Source organism: Schistocerca nitens, chromosome 10 (genome assembly GCF_023898315.1).
Source record: "Schistocerca nitens isolate TAMUIC-IGC-003100 chromosome 10, iqSchNite1.1, whole genome shotgun sequence".
NCBI lineage: Eukaryota > Metazoa > Arthropoda > Insecta > Orthoptera > Acrididae > Schistocerca > Schistocerca nitens.
The window spans coordinates 6,821,310-6,840,176 of NC_064623.1; the positions used below are offsets into that span (position 1 = coordinate 6,821,310).

Consider the following 18,867-nt stretch of genomic DNA (forward strand, 5'->3'; position numbering starts at 1 on the left):
TTCAATTGTGAACTGTGTCAGACCAGAAGGGCCTTGTAAAACAGTAGTGTACTTTTGGCACAAGTTTTTTGAGCACCATCTTCTACCAATGAATTGAAGTGAATGTGACAAATTACTTATTGCAGCAAACTGTTTGCGCAATCTGTTGAGAAACGCCTTCCTCAAAAACGGTTTTTTGAGCACCATCTTCTACCAATGAATTGAAGTGAATGTGACAAATTACTTATTGCAGCAAACTGTTTGCGCAATCTGTTGAGAAACGCCTTCCTCAAAAACGAACATCTATTGATTACAGAAAGCTGTACAACAATCTGGTGGTGGTTTTTCACAACTAGAAGGTATCATCAAGACACCAATCTACCGTTTACTTTCGAAGTGAAGGTATTGTAAAATGTAACTTTCTCGTTGTACTTTAGATTGTTCATTTTGTAATGTACTTGCCGTTTTCAATTTTTATCGTCACAAAAAAGAGTAATGCGAAAATTGACCTTCAAGTTCATTTTCATCATTCTAATTCTACATCTGCATGGATTATATGATTTTCATAACAGGCCTGAAAAATTTGCATTAATGGGAAAATATTATATATTTCACTCACCTGCCAGTTTCAAATGTGCACCAATTTCTTCCCAAATTCTGTGTCTGAACATAGTGTCTATATTTAGGGTTCTTCAAATCGTAAAGGCAAGGATGTTGCGAGACCAGCTCACAGAGCATCACATCCTGTGAGTGGCTCATTTCAGTTTTCCTTGACTGGCTCGACATCTTTCTGGCAGCCGTACGTCTTTGTGTCGTGCGACTTCCGTCGCAACACTGCTCACTGGTGCAGTGCTGCGACAGCTGCCGCAACAGTCGCGCGTCGCATCCCAAACTCGAACTGCGCATGCGCCAGCAGGCAACTTCTGACGTCACGTAGCGACCCGTCGCAGTCGCTAGTGTGCGTCGCGTCTTGGACAACGTACCTTTAGATACCCCAGAAGAAGAAGAACAAACGACTGTGGAACAACTTTACAGAAAGGTCCATGAGGGACAAGCCATTTGGTATTCAAGTAAAACAGCAGAATTTGATGGCTGTGGGTGTGTCCCACTAGGGGACCTGATGGGCTGCACAGCAACCCCGACCCCCTCCTCAATTCTCTCCGCACTTATAAGATTTTAAGGTCAGTGCCTGAATGTCAGTTTCTTAAATCAGTATGACACAGTTTTCAAAAATACTTCAAAAATTTGCCTTTCAATATTAGAAGATTTCTAACTGCTGTTAAATACTAAACATTCATATCTTAGTAGGCGAATTGTAATGTATAGGCTTCTCTGCCTGAGGTTCTTGTTTCAGTTACATACAGGAGCTAGTTCTTTTACTTTTACATACATTCTATACCTTTTATATAAGGTCTATACATGTTATAAAATAGAGATGTTAATTAACCAATAGAAAAACATGTTTTCTAATAAAGGTAGCATACTGCAATTTTTAACTGCTAACCACATGAAAATAAATTAAAATTGGATAGACACATGTAAATTAATTTTACTTCAAAAATTGACATATAGCAGTAACACAGTCCAATCTTCAGAAGTAAAATGGTATTTTATTTTCTATTTAATACTATGGTAGTCAGCCTGGCCATTACAGCCCACTACTTGGCAGTCAACTTTCAGCAACAAACATACAGAGGAGAGGTTGGAGCAAAGCACCAGAGTCCACAGCTTCCCCTGGGAATTCTTTGCAATTTGAAAGTCTGTTTATATATTTGTGCTTTATCATTATGTAATGTGTCTGAAAATTATAGTGTTTGTATTAATAAAACTAACAAATGAAATCACTGTATGGCATTATTGGCTGGGAGACCGCATCTGGGGTTTTTTGGCTGGCTAGTGCAAGTCTTTCTATTTGATGCCACCTTTTTTTAATGAATATAAACTTTTTATTTACAAGTTTGAAAAATTACAGAACATTAAAATGTAGAGCATTAACGAACATGAGATGAAATGATTGGGATGACAAAAATGCGCAGCCCCCAGGTGAAGAAAATCTCCAACCCTGCCACGAATGGAATCTGTGACCCCACAATCTAGAGGCACTGACGCTAACCACTCAGTGATGAACTGTGGATGAGAATACTAGTGAAAATGACTCACCACCTCATATGATATGAGCATCATGTTCAAGAACTTTAAGCAAAGATAAAATACTTGACAATATACTTAATCTCTTGAATATTCCACATACAAGTAAAGAAGATAGACATATCAAATAATAGGAGGAACTGTTTCTGTGTAGAAAGTAAAACAGTTGTTCTTACTATTAGGAAAAGCAAGAAAAGTAATGCTTAATATTACACCTAAGTCATTATCATTAAAGACAGAGCACAAGCCAGATTTGGGGAGGTAAAATGAAAATGTCATTCTTAAAAGAACAGTTCTGATTCTACTGTCAGTTGAGCACATTTCTTTCTTTTTAGGACTTCTGTGTGAACTAATAATGCCTCCCACTCCCCCCCCCCCTCTGCCCCCTCTCCCTGATTCTATAAATAACTGAATCACTCAGTTTTTCTTTTTTTTTTTTAAGCTAGTTTTTAACTCATGTCAATGTTTATGACATCATCTCTCCCAAAATATGTGCCGTACAATGGTATAATTTGGCAGGTACATTCAATGGCACATAGAGATGCTGTCCGCAATATATGTTGCAAATATAGTTAATAGTAAAGGACTAAGAGATTAAAACATCATTCCTGATGCAGCAATTTTAGTGCATGGACAGTGAAAATGTAGTAAGTGATAATCTTTCTTTGTTTCATAATTTTGTGTGGGATGTGGGAGAAAATGTTTTCTGTAAAGGTTTGAAATTATGTGCAAAGTTTGTTGTGAGTAAGTACACTCATTCTGAAATACTGGATGAATACAGTCTGGGTAATATGCATCCTGTGAGTTACACTGTTTCTTACTTTCACACTTGACTTATTGTGTTAAACTTTTAATGTGAGATTGTAGCTCTTAATGAGTAGATTACGACAGTATTTTAAAGTTATACATTCACTCAATAATGATACTGAAAATCAACCTCTTGTTACCCCTGACAACCTGAAACTGTGACCATTTTATCTAATTAGTAGTATAGACTATGCTCACTAGTTTGTCACATGGGCGCATCTACCACTGTTAGGTAAGAGACTATAACTGTTACTTAAGTAGCAGAGTTGTGATAAGTTATCAACCTATAGTCACATTCTGTGAAGATATGGGTGAATGGCCACTTCATTTTAATAGCAGATGCTCTCTGATAGCAGTTATCTCACTGTTTATGTAGTGTCATAAAGGACGAGCAACAGATAAGGTAATTATACAGATAACTGCTGCAAGTACTGAAGGACTGAGTCCCACAGCACAGTCTGCAGACAGCACACAAGTATTACTCACTACTTGCTAAACCTGGAACAGCAAGATGACTGTCAAGATGGAATACTTAACTTTCTTCAATGGACACAAAATGCCCATTCTAGGGCTTGGAACAGCACAGGTATGTCAGATTTTGTTACATGTCTGCAGCAGTATCCCCATATTCTCACATTCTCTTCATATCCTCTTCATTATTTACTGAAAAGTCAGAAATCACTCGATCTGTGATTTGTGGGAATACAGACAAGATTTGTGTTCATTTATTCACCAGTCATATGGTGTATTACAATTGAGGTATATTGTATCACTGATAAGTTATTGCTGATTTCATAATGCCTTGTTGTTACGATTGTACAGATCCATTTACTGTTATCTGTTTCCAGTACTGTATGGCGTAACTCTCCTTTTCTTTTTTTTTCCCTAAAACTGAATAATACTTTCCAAACAACAGAAAATTCGGCTTGGAATAACAACAATATGAAAATGATAGACTGTTACCCACCACATAAATGAGATGTTGAGTGGTGGATAGGCATATTTAAAAAGACTGGTAAATATCATTAGCCTGTCTCTGATGAAACATTTAGTCTGATAGCAGTCCAGCATTTTTTTTTTTCAGTGTGTCTGTCTGCCTCTCAGCATCTCCTCTATATGGTGTGTTGCAGTCTATCCTTTTCATATTCAGAAATTCTTTTCCTAGTTTGATGATTTGAATTTTGGTCTGCAACTTGTTCAGTGTTTCTCACTGACTATTATACAGTTACCACTTTTCTATATAATCAGTATTTTCTTCTTCATATTTACTTAACTTCCTTATAGTTCTGTTTTGAACCACATCCTGGAGAGGAAATGTGCAGGGTAAAATGTTTTGAGGGTTTAAACACTGTTTTGGCTGACATGCAGAATGAATTTAATTTACAACTTACGCTACATTGTGGTGTGCCCTTTCTGTGTTAATGTATCATCTGCATGGAGAATGGAAAATTTTATGTGTCCAACTTGCTCCTGTTTGTTGTTGTTGTTAACGTATACTGTTTACTTCTGTTGTTCTTGAAGTTCATGAGTATACACTTTTTGGTTAGTATTACTATCAAAAAAATTATCTATATTAAGTAATATTATTTCAGATGTTAGAACAACTTCTTCCAGACTTGGGTTGGGTTGTTTTGGGGGAGGAGACCAGACACCGAGGTCATCGGTCTCGTCGGATTAGGGAAGGATGGAGAAGGAAGTCAGCCATGCCCTTTCAAAGGAACCATCACCGCATTTGCCTGGAGCCATTTAGGGAAATCACAGAAAACCTAAATCGAGATGGCCGGACGTGGGATTGAACTGTTGTCCTCCTGAATGCGAGTCCAGTGTGCTAACCACTGCGCCACCTCACTCGGTTTCCAGACTTGTTTCTTTAATTAAAATATTGGTGCCATCAACAGATAGGATGGCTTTCTTCTGGATGTTATTAGGAAGGTAGACTGAGTAAAACAATGTTCCTAGCACTCTTTCCTGTGGCATGCTATGTATGATCTTCCCCATGGACATTTGTTGCTACTCTCATCTAGCATTTCTACTTTCTGATGCCCGTCTCTTTCATCTCTTCGTAAGTTTAGTAAAAAGAAGGGGACAATGCTGCATAGTATCAGCATTGCATATTATATGGACCATTTTTATTTTTAAAATGTTATTGATATGAGAGGAATGTCCCCATCAACTACATTTCTCAATTTTCACAGAGGTGAGAGCTTTTTGCAAACTCGGGTAATATGTTCTTGCCAGCTGAGCTTGGCACCAATGTATGTTCCTAAAAGTTTTACACATTTATTTATTGTATTCTATTGTGTGTGTGTGCATAACAAGTTCAGCAGATTACAGATTGTGATACACAATGGGGCAGTTCGTTGATAGCCATCATAAAAAACAGGGACCAAGGACAGAGCACTTTGGAACACCAATTTTTACTAAAAAATGTTTATTTCTGAGACGGAATGTTTTCTGTTGTTGAAGTAATAAGAAATTACTGCTAATGTAAATTTGTGTACACCATAATACACCAGTTTTAGTAATACGATAAATGGAATGCAGTGAAATGGTTTTACTTAGATCACATAATGCAAGTGACATGATCATCTTATTTTTGAAAGCTGTTTATATCTGATGAAGAATTTCCAAAACAGCAGCAGTGATATGTCTACCTGGCTGAAATCCATATTGACTGTTGTGAAAGAGGTCATGCTTTTTTCAGAATAGTTAATAATGTTTTGGAGAGTGTTGCCACAGCAGAGACTGTTTGGCAGCCCTGAGGGAATTATCATCCTTTTGGAATATGGGAACAAATTTTGAGATTTTCAGTGAATCTGGGTAAACTCTATACTCTCAACATTTATTAAAAATAAAACTCAGTGGCCTACTAATGAAGTGAACACTCATTTTAATAATATAATTAGACTACCAGTGGCAGTCCATAGATGTGGAAGTGCAAAATTTGGAAACTATTTTGCAATCCTCATTGGGCATGATCATCACCCAATGAAAGATAGTCCTTCAGACAGCTGGGGATTAAGCACATTCCTTGCACATGTGTCTGTAGCATTCATTCTGTCTGCAAGTTCTCTGACTGATGTGTCAAAATAGTTGTTCAATTCTCCTGGATTAAGCACATTTGTCCTATCTTATTGATCCTGCATAATAATATCCTGTGCTGACACACACTTATTTGGATCACCTTCTATCTACCTTTTCACATACTGCTCATAAAAGCTGTAAGATCTTAGCCTCATAACAATTTTTACTTCTTATCATCACGATTATACATTCGGTACAGTATGGGTTTATCTAATGTGTGCCACTTTTTTCTACACCAGTTAAGTTTTTTGTGTTTACCTCAGGAGTTAACATTTATTAATGGGGAAGAACAGTGGCATAAATCTGTGTCGGAGTATTAGAATTGGGGGCTGTCCACGAGCTGGTCATTTATCAGCCACAACTCGTGTTCTGTAACATACTGGATTGAGACGTAGAGACTCCGGGGTCCGATAATTCCAGTTGAGGGAGACGAAGAGTTTGTGTCATTTTTATTAATAACTGTCGAGTTATTGTAAATACACCTCAAATTTTATAGATGTGAAGAAAATTTGTGTCGTTTTGGATACAGAAATGAAATAGTGGTACTCCCTTTTGAAGGGTCCAAGGCTAGTGATATTTATTCATCTATAGAGGAAATGCTAAAGAAAGAAACGTGAGAAACAACTATCCCTGACACTTCCCCCTTCCATCTCTGACGATTTTTATGTACGTGTAGAGGTAATGGTAAATAAGGAAATGTGAGAAATGAACTCTCCCTGACGCCTCCCAATCCATCTTTGGCTGCCCCTGTCCTCAGTACAGGTAGCTCCTTCTCATCCTGGGACGTGGCTGTCCTTCCTGTTTAACGTTCCCCAACCAGTCTCTCTTTCCTCCCTTCTGTAGGTATTATTAATTCTGAAAGCTGGGTAATGTCTTACTTTTAGTTTTACGTGAGTCTATTGCAGAGTGGCCACCAAACCTTGAAAATCGGGGAAAAGCCTTGAATTTCTGCGAGGAGCCTGGATTTTGTAATAATATTCGTCACTTCACTTTTGTATACAAAAATATTTTTAAAATCAATTTATGGTCGTTTTAAGAAGCATACGTATTTACCTCAATGTCTTGCAGTGTGCTGACCACCTTCTCCTCCATACCCGCACCCACTGAGGATGACACGGCGGCCGTCGGCACAGTTGGGCCTCCATTGTTTGTTCAGGGGGAATTTAGTTTAGTTTTTTTTTTATCTCAGTGTCTTCATGCATACGACTCGACGTAATTTCTTTCCCGGCGTGGACCTCTGTTCAAGAGACACGATGTTATCGGAGCGTCCGTTTGTGCGAAGTCGCAGCTTGAATGAAAGGCTTTATTTGTCCCTGCGGCGGGCGCGTGGCGGCATACAGTGCCGCCAATTTTGTTTTCGTTCAGTAATTACGTCAGCGCGCCGAGCACACAGCAGTGGTTTAGATATGCTTCGACTGTTTAGTCACTCGCCAAACTGCATTACTGCGCCGTCATTATACCCACCATAACAGCTGTGACTCACCTGTGAAGTGGACGACTGCACCGAGACGGCACTGCGTACCGCACGTGCCCGGTAATGTAGCCGTACCACTGTCGAATGTTTTGATGATTAGAGGATTTGTTTTACAACTCTGTGCATGAATGATGATTTAGTTAAAACATTGCTTTGGTATTTGAATTATTTTATTGTCTCCCAGGTCCGCACAAAGGAAAGGACTAACACTAAAAGAAATTGAGCGTCTTCTTCTGCAATCATCTGACGAAGAAGATTACGCAGATATCTCTGGCAGCGATGAGGAAGCAGAAATAATTGAAATTGCAGATCATTCCAGCGAATCTGAGCAGTCTTGACGGGAATGAAGTGAAAGGAATGCCACATGATGACTGCCATTTTTATTTTGGTAAGGACCAAGAAACTTTGTGGATAAATAATCCGTTAGCACTACCAGGAAACCAAAACGTAAGAATATAATCAAAGTCCTAACTGGCCCGAAACGCAATGGTAGAGAAGCTAAAACTGAAACTGAAAAGTTTTCTCAAATTGTTTTACCCTGCGACAATTGATTATGTCGTTGTAAACACAAACAACTACATACATAACAAGAGATCATCTGTGAATTACTCGAGGAGAGAGATTGCAAAACTGCTTCTGATTCTGAAATAACGGCTCTTTTAGAAGCCTGTTTCTCATTGCTGTACAAAAATAAGGACGCACAAATGTATTAGAACTGTGGGCATCAAATGGAACAGGAATGATTATTCTAAGGGCAGCATTTAGCTACAAGCGCTTTGTGTTCTTGCTCCGGTCACTCAGGTTTGACGATACTTCTACAAGAAAAAAACGACTAGCAACTGATAAACTTGCTACCATCCGCAATCTCCACTCAGCATTTCTGAACAAGTGCAGAAATAACTACAGGCAGGGGAGCTTACAACCATAGACGAAATGCTTGTCCCATTACGCGGTCATTGTGGTTTTGTTCAGTACATGCCCAATAAGCACGCTAAGTATGGATTTAAGTTGTATGCGTTGTGCGATTGCAAGACTTTTGTACTTTTAATTTTGAAGTATACTGCGGCAGACAGAATCCTGGACTATATGTTGCATCTAACCAGCCAATGGATATTGTGAAGAGATTGGTTGAGCCAATCAAGGGAACTCACAGGAATGTAACTACGGACAACTACTACATTAGTTACCCCGTATCCCAGCATCTTTTAGAAAATGTTCATTGGAACATTGAAAAAGAACAAGAAGGAAATTCCTCCGGAATTTTTGCCCATTAGATAGCGAGAAATTGGAAATTGTCTTTTCGGATTTCAAGATGACTTCTGTCTTGTTTTGTGCCAAACAAAAAGGAAGAAGGCTGTGCTTTCCCTATCGTCAATGCATGAAACTGCTGAAATCGACACCGCTACAGGCATGTCTGTTGTAAATTTGGACTACAATGCAACGAAAGGTGGAGTCGATACTGCGGATTATATGTGTACATCCTACTCTACACAAAAGACCACAAGAAGATGGCCCTTAGCATTGTTTTTTCGTTATCTGGATATTGCTGGGATAAATTCCCAGGTCTTGTTTTTTGCAAACAAACCAGAGAAAAGATTCAGAAGAAGAACCTACCTAACAACCCTGGCCTTGGCTGTAATGGACTGCCATTTAAAGAAAGGCCTCAGCTCTCTACTCTACCACGAGATATTCAAGGATTTCTGTCGCCTCATCAATCAATTCCCTCCAATCACGATGAGACTGTGAGAAGGTGTGGGAGGTGCCAGATTTGTGGTGGTAAAAAAAATAAAAATAAAAAATAAAAATTACTGTCACTTGCAATAGCTGGAAAAGATTCGTTTGCAAGCACATTGCCACAATGTTGTCACATGTAATGATTGTAGAGCTTCTCTGGAGGAAGAAAGTGTGTGATTCTTGATATGTAGTTACTGACTGCCTTATTCTTTATTATTACTACAAGGTTTGTATACATATTACACGTTTTTGTAAAACTTGCTTTAACAATGGTAAACAATCGAATCATATCTGTGGTTATAATTTATTCAGAATTTGTTATTAAAGTAGCGCTTAGGAAAAACCCTGGAAACGTATATCAGATATTCTGCAACAATTTTAATTTTCCCATGCACCTTGGATATATGTATACAGATCATATTAAAAGTTGCTGTTAAGAGTGATGTTATAAACAATAAATAATTAATTCCACCAAAAAATTTAAAAAAACTGGTTTTTTATGTATTTAAATGTAGGCGGCACTGAGTGCCGCACGCGCAGGGTTATCCACACTAGATTCTCGGATTTCGATAAATGGCCCACACTTTTGCTTGATTCTGTGTTGGAAAATCTCTTCCAGGCAACACACGCTTGTGAGAATTTTGATAATTCGAATTTAAAACTTCGTACGAGTTGGTACTGATGTTTTGTTACTAATAATGATCGATAGTTACTGCTGATGATTTCACATCGGCAGTGTTAACTGTAAATGCAATTTTATGTTGTCTTGGTAGCGATTTTTGAACATGCTAATTGTCATCCAAAAAAGATGTGAGCATGACCTCGAAAATAAACGGATACAGCGGGAAGGCGTGTTTTCTTCTGCTCTGAATTATTCCTTCAACAGCAATTTTTTAAACAGGGCTTGCTGCCTCCCACTTCTGGCTACTATTGCTTGTTGGTCTGTTTTGTGCATAAGCAGTGAGAGCTTACCATAGTTTAAGTTTGAGCAATGATGTAGGTACCATAGCCATGTAACATTCATAGTCATTTTCACTGGTTTTAATTTGTTTTCATTTTCTATGTGTACCGTTTCATGTAATCTGTCACTTTAACCACATATGTGTATAGCAAACATGTAGTACTACTTTTGTCTGATTGACTATTTTACTACTACCTTTGTACTGATTATTTACTGACACACTCTGTACCCTTGTCAGTTTATCACAGTTGGATCGATGGAGTAAGAAATAAATAAAATAAAACTACCCAGAAAAATTTTTCTTACGCTACCAGATTCGCGCATGCGCTTAGCTACGTGAGTTAGAGTGGAGTAGCACTTCATGTTACTCGTGCTTTGTTTGTGGCGCGTTTTTCAATCGTTTCGAAGCTATCACAGTTCCCACATTCGGCTATTTCACGTTTACACGTCTTTTTTAATAATAAGGTAAGCATATCAGATGTGTATCCACCACTATGTGCGGGAACCTAACCAGAAATTGGACGGGAGACGTTCAAGCAGAGCAAAGCCCAAACACGGATTTCTGCGTCATCGTAGTTGCGCATGCTCTCTATCGCCGTTTGTTTTTTTTTTTTTTTTTTTTTTTTTTTTGTGCTTGAAAGTAGCTGTTTGGCAGCTACTTAAACGAACCGAATGTTACAACTCGACCGCGCCCAGTGTCATTTACATGGTTCTGACATGCAAGGACACAACGGAAACCGTCAATATCGGAGACATATTGTGTGAATCGCCCGCGCAATTGAACAAGTTTTTCAGCGTGCAGTGTTTTTTAGTCATGCCTAAACAGAGTATAACTTGATACGAGAGTACAAACCAGTCAATTTATCCACAGGTTATGCGTGAAACCAAATTACTAACGAATACATTATGCTCTTGCTGCAACGCAACGATAAATATTTCGACAATGGGGAAAAGTGCTTTGGACAGGCACGCAAATAACCAAAAACATAAACTTTCCGCAAATAAATGGGAGTATTTACCGATGAATGTATTTATGCAACACCAAGAACCTGACGCAGTGACAGTTCAATCCCAAGTCAATGAACAAGGTCAGATTATTTTTTGGAAGACGTGGACGTTGCCACGATGTCATTGTCTTAGATATACTATGGAAATGTAGGTGACTTTGTTTAACTGCATTCCTTGAGACTCTGAGTCAATGTGGGGGAGGAAGACGTTGATTAGAATTACCTTAATTATCTTGCGTTAAAAATGGTACACTCTGAGTTTTATGCCCGAGTGCGTCAACCTCCTTAAATATCAGCCGTTACGAAACACTAAATGTACCTTAAGAGTGCAGTGATCTATTTCGATCGTCACTTTTTGCAGCCATGCAAATTGTATCTGGAGTCCTTTTTTTAAAATTAAATGAATCTGTTCTTTGTTTTTATCTGTGAATTATTTGTGTTGATTTTGGAAATCATTGCGTTCAGTCCACCATGACAATTTATGTTGTATTTTACAGTTTTTCCAGATTGTAATTGGCAGGAATGCATATCAGATAGCCTCAGCATATGACATTATGATGGGCAGTTAAGATTTTTGGAATAACATATTTAATGGAAGAATTCTTAGCCGGCTGCTGTGACCAAGCGGTTCTACGCGCTTCAGTCCGGAACCGTGCGATTTCTAAGGTCACAGGTTCGAATCCTGCCTCGGGCATGGATGTGTGTGATGTCCTTACGTTAGTTGGGTTTAAGTAGTTCTAAGTTCTAGGGGACTGATGACCTCAGATGTTAAGTCCCATAATGCTCAGAGCCATTTGAACCATTTTGAAGAATTGTTTTCGAGATTTTTCCTCCCTATATCGACTCAGCGATCCAAAGAACATAAGTTAACAAAGAATTAAGCATTAGATTATTACTAGATGAGGATGTTATGACAACAATCCAGGAGTTTCATAATAATTGGCAAAAAATCTAATTGTAATTGTACATTCTTGCATGTATTTGGTCTTATGGAACAGTATAATTTAAACACTACTTAAAGTTTATGGGAATTTCAGTGTCTAACAAGGCAACCGGTAGGTACTACAGAAGCAGGTGTGACACCTTCAACTTCAAAAAAACTGTCCATCTAAGGAGACTTCAGTGCAGAAAGTGGCACAAAATCTGAAAGCTTGTGGTGCTGACGCACAATTTATAATCATTTGTCAAGCTGGAATTCTGCTGATCGCATATAATCATTACCGGAAATGTTACCAGATAGTCAAATTGCAGCAAAAATGAAATTGCAAAGAACACAAATTGCATACAGTATTGGTTATGGTATTGCTATGTACATTCATGGCAAATTTATTGGCATGTTTAAAAAATGTGACAATGTTGTTCTTGGATTTGACGATAGTTTAAACACTGTTTCTCGAAAAGCACAAAGGACATTGAAGTTATATCTGTAAAGCAGTCTCAGTCGGTTGCCATCCTACCACATTGCTGATACCTAGGTGTTTCTCCTCCATACACTACAGAGCCGCAACACGATCTTCTTGACATGTTTAAAAAATGTGACAATGCTGTTCTTGGATTTGACGATATTTTAAACACTGTTTCTCGAAAAACACAAAGGACATTGAAGTTAGATTTTGGGATGGAAATAAGTCCCAGGTTTGAACCTGATATTTACTCTGTCTTTATTCAACGCACAAGGGCCAGTGACTTACTACATGCTTTGAAATGATCTTTTGGTTTACAGGGTCTTCCAAAAATTTTGCGCTTGTCTATGGCTGGACCAAAAGTGAATTTTAAAGTTTGGAAGGTCTTGAATAATGAGGTAAAAGAATTTTCTGAAAACACGGAACTCTTACAGTTAGGTAGTTGCAGCCTGCATGTAGTTCATGGAGCTTTCAAAACTGGCATGTCGCAAACAAATTGAGAAATTGCACAATTTTAAGAGCCTTATATTATTTGTTTCATTATTCACCTGCACAAAGAAGTCAATATACAGAATATACAGCCTCCTCAGATTTTCCCTTGCATTTCTGTGGCACAAGCTGGATCGAAAACGTGAATGTGGCAGAAGGTCAAAATAAAACTCTCTCTAACTCAGCGAGTTTAAAAACCTTATCAAAAGACAAATTCTTACATCCAGAATTTGCGTTTTTTTGCTGCGACTGCACGTGCATTTGAAGGTATTTTACATGATTTCCAAAATGATGTACCTATTGGACCTTTTTGTAGGAAGGAAATACACGGGGCTTCACAGCAGTTATATCTGTAAAGCAGTCTCAGAAGGTTGCCATCCTACCACACTGCTGATAGGTGTTTCTCCTCCATACACTACAGAGCCACAACACGATCTTCTCAACATATGACCTACATTCAAATGCAATGTTTGAATGGGAAGCATGTTGTGTGATCTCTCCCTATACAGGGTGTTACAAAAAGGTACGGCCAAACTTTCAGGAAACATTCCTCACACACAAATAAAGAAAAGATGTTATGTGGACATGTGTCGGGAAGTGCTTAATTTCCATGTTAGAGCTCATTTTAGTTTCGTCAGTATGTACTGTACTTCCTCGATTCACCGCCAGTTGGCCCAATTGAAGGAAGGTAATGTTGACTTCGGTGCTTGTGTTGACATGCGACTCATTGCTCTACAGTACTAGCATCAAGCACAGCAGTACGTAGCATCAAAAGGTTAGTGTTCATTACGAACGTGGTTTTGCAGTCAGTGCAATGTTTACAAATGCGGAGTTGGCAGATGCCCATTTGATGTATGGATTAGCACGGGGCAATAGCCGTGGCGGGGTACGTTTGTATCGAGACAGATTTCCAGAACGAAGGTGTCCCGACAGGAAGACGTTCGAAGCAATTGATCGGCGTCTTAGGGAGCACGGAACATTCCAGCCTATGACTCACGACTGGGGAAGACCTCGAACGACGAGGACACCTGCAATGGACGAGGCAATTCTTCGTGCAGTTGACGATAACTCTAATGTCAGCGTCAGAGAAGTTGCTGCTGTACAAGGTAACGTTGACCACGTCATTGTATGGAGAGTGCTACGGGAGAACCAGTTGTTTCCGTACCATGTACAGCGTGTGCAGGCACTATCAGCAGCTGATTGGCCTCCACGGGTACACTTCTGCGAATGGTTCATCCGACAATGTGTCAATCCTCATTTCAGTGCAAATGTTCTCTTTACGGATGAGGCTTCATTCCAACGTGATCAAATTGTAAATTTTCACAATCAACATGTGTGGGCTGACGAGAATCCGCACGCAATTGTGCAATCACGTCATCAACACAGATTTTCTGTGAACGTTTGGGCAGGCATTTTTGGTGATGTCTTGATTGGGCCCCATGTTCTTCCACCTACGCTCAATGGAGCACGTTATCATGATTTCATATGGGGTACTCTACCTGTGCTGCTAGAACATGTGCCTTTACAAGTACAACACAACATATGGTTCATGCACGATGGAGCACCTGCACATTTCAGTCAAAGTGTTCGTACGCTTCTCAACAACAGATTCGGTGACCGATGGTTGGTAGAGGCAGACCAATTCCATGGCCTCCACGCCCTCCTGACCCCAACCCTCTTGACTTTCATTTATGCATAAATGAAAGTCAAGAGGGGCATTTGAAAGCTATTGTATCATGGCTCTGATACAATACGCCATTCTCCAGGGCTGTATCAGCGCATCAGGGATTCCATGTGACGGAGGGTGGATGCATGTATCCTCGCTAACGGAGGACATTTTTAACATTTCCTGTAACAAAGTGTTTGAAGTCGTGCTGGTACGTTCTGTTGCTGTGTGTTTCCATTCCATGATTAATGTGATTTGAAGAGAAGTAATAAAATGAGCTCTAACATGGAAAGTAAGCGTTTCCGAAAACATGTCCACATAACATATTTTCTTTCTTTGTGTGTGAGGAATGTTTCCTGAAAGTTTGGCCGTACCTTTTTGTAACACCCTGTATACAGAATGCAGATGATGTTGATCCTGCCTACTTCATCCAGTTGTCATGAAATGCTAAAAGTCTGCATATCCATTTGACTTGTGTGGCATGCTGTTTTGTTTGGTACTGAAATTTTAATGCCCAGAAATGTTAACAGGTCTTGACTTCTTCAGACAGTGTGTAGGCAGCTGATATTGGTATTCATCTACATATTTGTCAGTACATCTTTCCCAGTGTCTCAGTTATCAGGACTTCTTACCATTCCATCCACAAATGGAACGTGCAAAGGATCATTGCTTAGACCTCTCTGCGTGCACTGTGAGTGATCTAATCTTGTCTTTGCTGTTGCTATAGAGGGGTTGTAAAATAGTCCTAGATTCACCACTTAAATTTTGTTCTTAAAACTTCAGAAGAAGAATTCCACACAATATTTTGCATCCACCTTTGGGCGCACGTCAGTTCAGTTTTTGCGGCATATGATATTATTTAACTTTTAACAATGTAGGAAAAGATAGATTGCTACATACTGTAAAGATGACATGTCAAGTTGCAGACAGGCACAATTAAAAGACACTTACACACAAGCTTTTGGCCACGGCCTTTGTCAGAGAAAGAAAGGGAAACACATAGCATTCATTCACACAAGCAAACACTCCTCACGCACACATGACTCGAGTTGGTGGTTGGGTGTGTGAGGTGTGCTTGCTTATGTGAATGAATGGTAGGCCTATGTAGATCTCTTCCTTTTTCTTATGAAGGCTGTGGCTGGAAGCTTATGTGTAAATGTCTTGCAATTGTGCCTGTCTGCAAATTATGGTAAGAAGCTACCTATCTTTTCCTACATTGTAGATGTTCCAACCTGAACTTTCAATAGTTTGACTATTTTACCTTTGTTAGCTAATAATTCTCTCACCCCTCAAAAACGTGAGAATTTTTGCACCTTCTCTTGACAAAAGAAGATTTGTTTCTGAATAATGAGCATTTATGCCAACAAGGGGCTTCTTTATTCTGGATAAGTAGTGGTAACTGTGCCTGCAGTGACCAAAACATGAGCAGCTGGGTGAAGATCACATAAAAAAATTAAATATTTATGGACAACAAATGTCAGTCCAGGAGTGACTCTTTCTACTTCTCTCATTTGTTTACACAGTTTTGTTTTCTTTTCATTGCCTTTTGTGTGAAATGAAGAAGAAAGAATCCTGCCAGTTCCAAAGATTTAAGACGTATTTAATTTTTTTTTTATAAGAACATATACTGAGCAAGAAAAAATTTCATCCTCCCTTATTTTTTATTGTAGAGCTAGTTTCATAACTGCTTTGGCTTCCACAGCCAGAGTCAGCTGACATGAAAGTTTTATGAGTATTGTACCATGTCATAACATTAAAAGCTTTACTGGTGACAGAGTGGCCTTTTTTGGGTGGACTGATGTGCTTTACCTTTGAGGAGTCACTTATATTTTGTCATTGCCACTTACTGAGCTTGACATTACATCATTATTTGGGAAGGTCCTAGTTGTGATTGGTCACTTGAGGCAGAAGGAGTGGAAACTTTATTGTGATAGGTTGCTATGGTGGACAGGGTAGGGATGTGCTGTTGTCTATTGGTCAGTGACAATTTTCACATAAGGTAAGCACACTGCTGGCAGCAGTTTGTTGATTTCTTGCCTATCTCAATTCCTTTTGTTTGTTGCCATGGCTGATTGGATTGATTTATGGCTTTAACTATTGGCCATGAATATTGTATGCAGTATTTTTGGAGCATGTGTTAGGTTTTGAGCACCACTATGTGCTGCACATAAGTGGTCAAAGAACAAACAACTGAGTTCTTCTCCACAGCAGGGCGGGGTGGGGGGGGGGGTGGATTTGGCATGCAAATAGTTGTGCATATGTGAAGAAAGATTAAGAAAAGGCAAACCTACGTTTCTAGCATTTGTAGACTTAGAGAAAGCTTTTGACAATGTTAACTGGAATACTCTCTTTCAAATTCTGAAGGTGACAGGGGTAGAATACAGGGAGCGAAACACTATTTACAATTTGTACAGAAACCAGATGGCAGTTATAAGAGTCGAGGGACATGAAAGGGAAGCAGTGGTTGGGAAAGGAGTGAGACAGGGTTGTAGCCTCTCCCCGATGTTATTCAATCTGTATATTGAGCAAGCAGTAAAGGAAACAAAAGATAAATTCGGAGTAGGTATTAAAATTCATGGAGAAGAAGTAAAAACTTTGAGATTCGCTGATGACATTGTAATTCTGTCAGAGGCAGCAAAGGACTTGGAAGAGCAGTTGAACGGAATGGACAGTGTCTTGAAAGGAGGATATAAGATGAACATCAACAAAAGCAAAACGAGGATAATGGAATGTAGTCAAATTAAATTGGGTGATGCTGAGGGAATTAGATTAGGAAATGAGACACTTAAAGTAGTAAAGGAGTTTTGCTATTTAGGGAGTAAAATAACTAATGATGGTCGAAGTAGAGAGGATATAAAATGTAGACTGGCAATGGCAAGGAAATCGTTTCTGAAGAAGAGAAATTTGTTAACATCGGGTATAGATTTAAGTGTCAGGAAGTCGTTTCTGAAAGTATTTGTATTGAGTGTAGCCATGTATGGAAGTGAAACATGGACGATAACTAGTTTGGACAAGAAGAGAACAGAAGCTTTCGAAATGTGGTGCTACAGAAGAATGCTGAAGATAAAGTGGGTAGATCACGTAACTAATGAGGAGGTATTGAATAGGATTGGGGAGAAGAGAAGTTTGTGGCACAACTTGACTAGAAGAAGGGATCGGTTGGTAGGACATGTTTTGAGGCATCAAGGGATCACAAATTTAGCATTGGAGGGCACTGTGGAGGGTAAAAATCGTAGAGGGAGACCAAGAGATGAATACACTAAGCAGATTCAGAAGGATGTAGGCTGTAGTAGGTACTGGGAGATGAAGAAGATTGCACAGGATAGAGTAGCATGGAGAGCTGCATCAAACCAGTCTCTGGACTGAAGACCACAACAACAACAACAACAACATGTGTAGGCTTCTGGTATAGTCTCTGCCGTAGTGTGCCATCCGTTGTCCTGCATACTTCCACACCCAGGAATGGAAGTGCTCCGCTCTTGTCTACCTCGAGCATGAACTGTATCTTCCTCTGCATTTTATTAAAAAATTCACAAAACCTGTGTAGATCTATTTCAGCAAGAGACCATGTAGTGAACTTATCGTCCACATATCTTAACCAGCATTGTGGGTGTAAGGCAGCTGAACAAAGTGATGTCACTTTGAAGGCCTCCGGGAATACATCTGCTGCTAACGGGGATCAGGAAAAGCCCGTTGCTAAGCCACCTGTCTGCTTGTAGTATTTTCCTTGCCATTTTAAGTATGTTGAAGACAAACGTAGCTCATCGAGGTCACATATATATATATGGTGGTACGTGCTCTTGTAGGATCAGACAGTTTCATCTATTGGCAAGATTGTGAATAATGACTTTATGTTCATTCTGACCGTGATGTCTGTAGGTAAAATTATTTATCTCTTTACACATTCTGTGAAGTGCATCAGGTTCTTCACACGTGAGTCTGTTTTGCCAGCTAGAGATCTTAGTTCACAGGGTAGACATTTTGACGAATTACATGTAGGTGAATTGATTCCATCCACTATTGGCCTTAAAGGATAATTTTCCTTTTGTATCTTTGGCTCTCAGTAGATTCTAGGAGCACCTGAGAGTCTGGGAATGCATCCCTTGGCTGTGTCA

The 18,867-nt window shown here is 39.2% G+C and overlaps 1 protein-coding gene across 1 annotated transcript in view; it reads left to right on the top strand.

The window, feature by feature from the left end:
- The first annotated feature begins 3,348 nt into the window (after positions 1-3,348).
- The window catches only part of LOC126210192 (1,5-anhydro-D-fructose reductase-like), a 68,451-nt gene continuing 52,932 nt past the window's right edge, over positions 3,349-18,867 (top strand). The window contains exon 1 of the mRNA XM_049939369.1: positions 3,349-3,520. Within this exon, the coding sequence (XP_049795326.1) occupies positions 3,446-3,520 (75 nt within the window). The 5' untranslated portion in view covers positions 3,349-3,445. The remainder of the gene's footprint in view (positions 3,521-18,867) is intronic.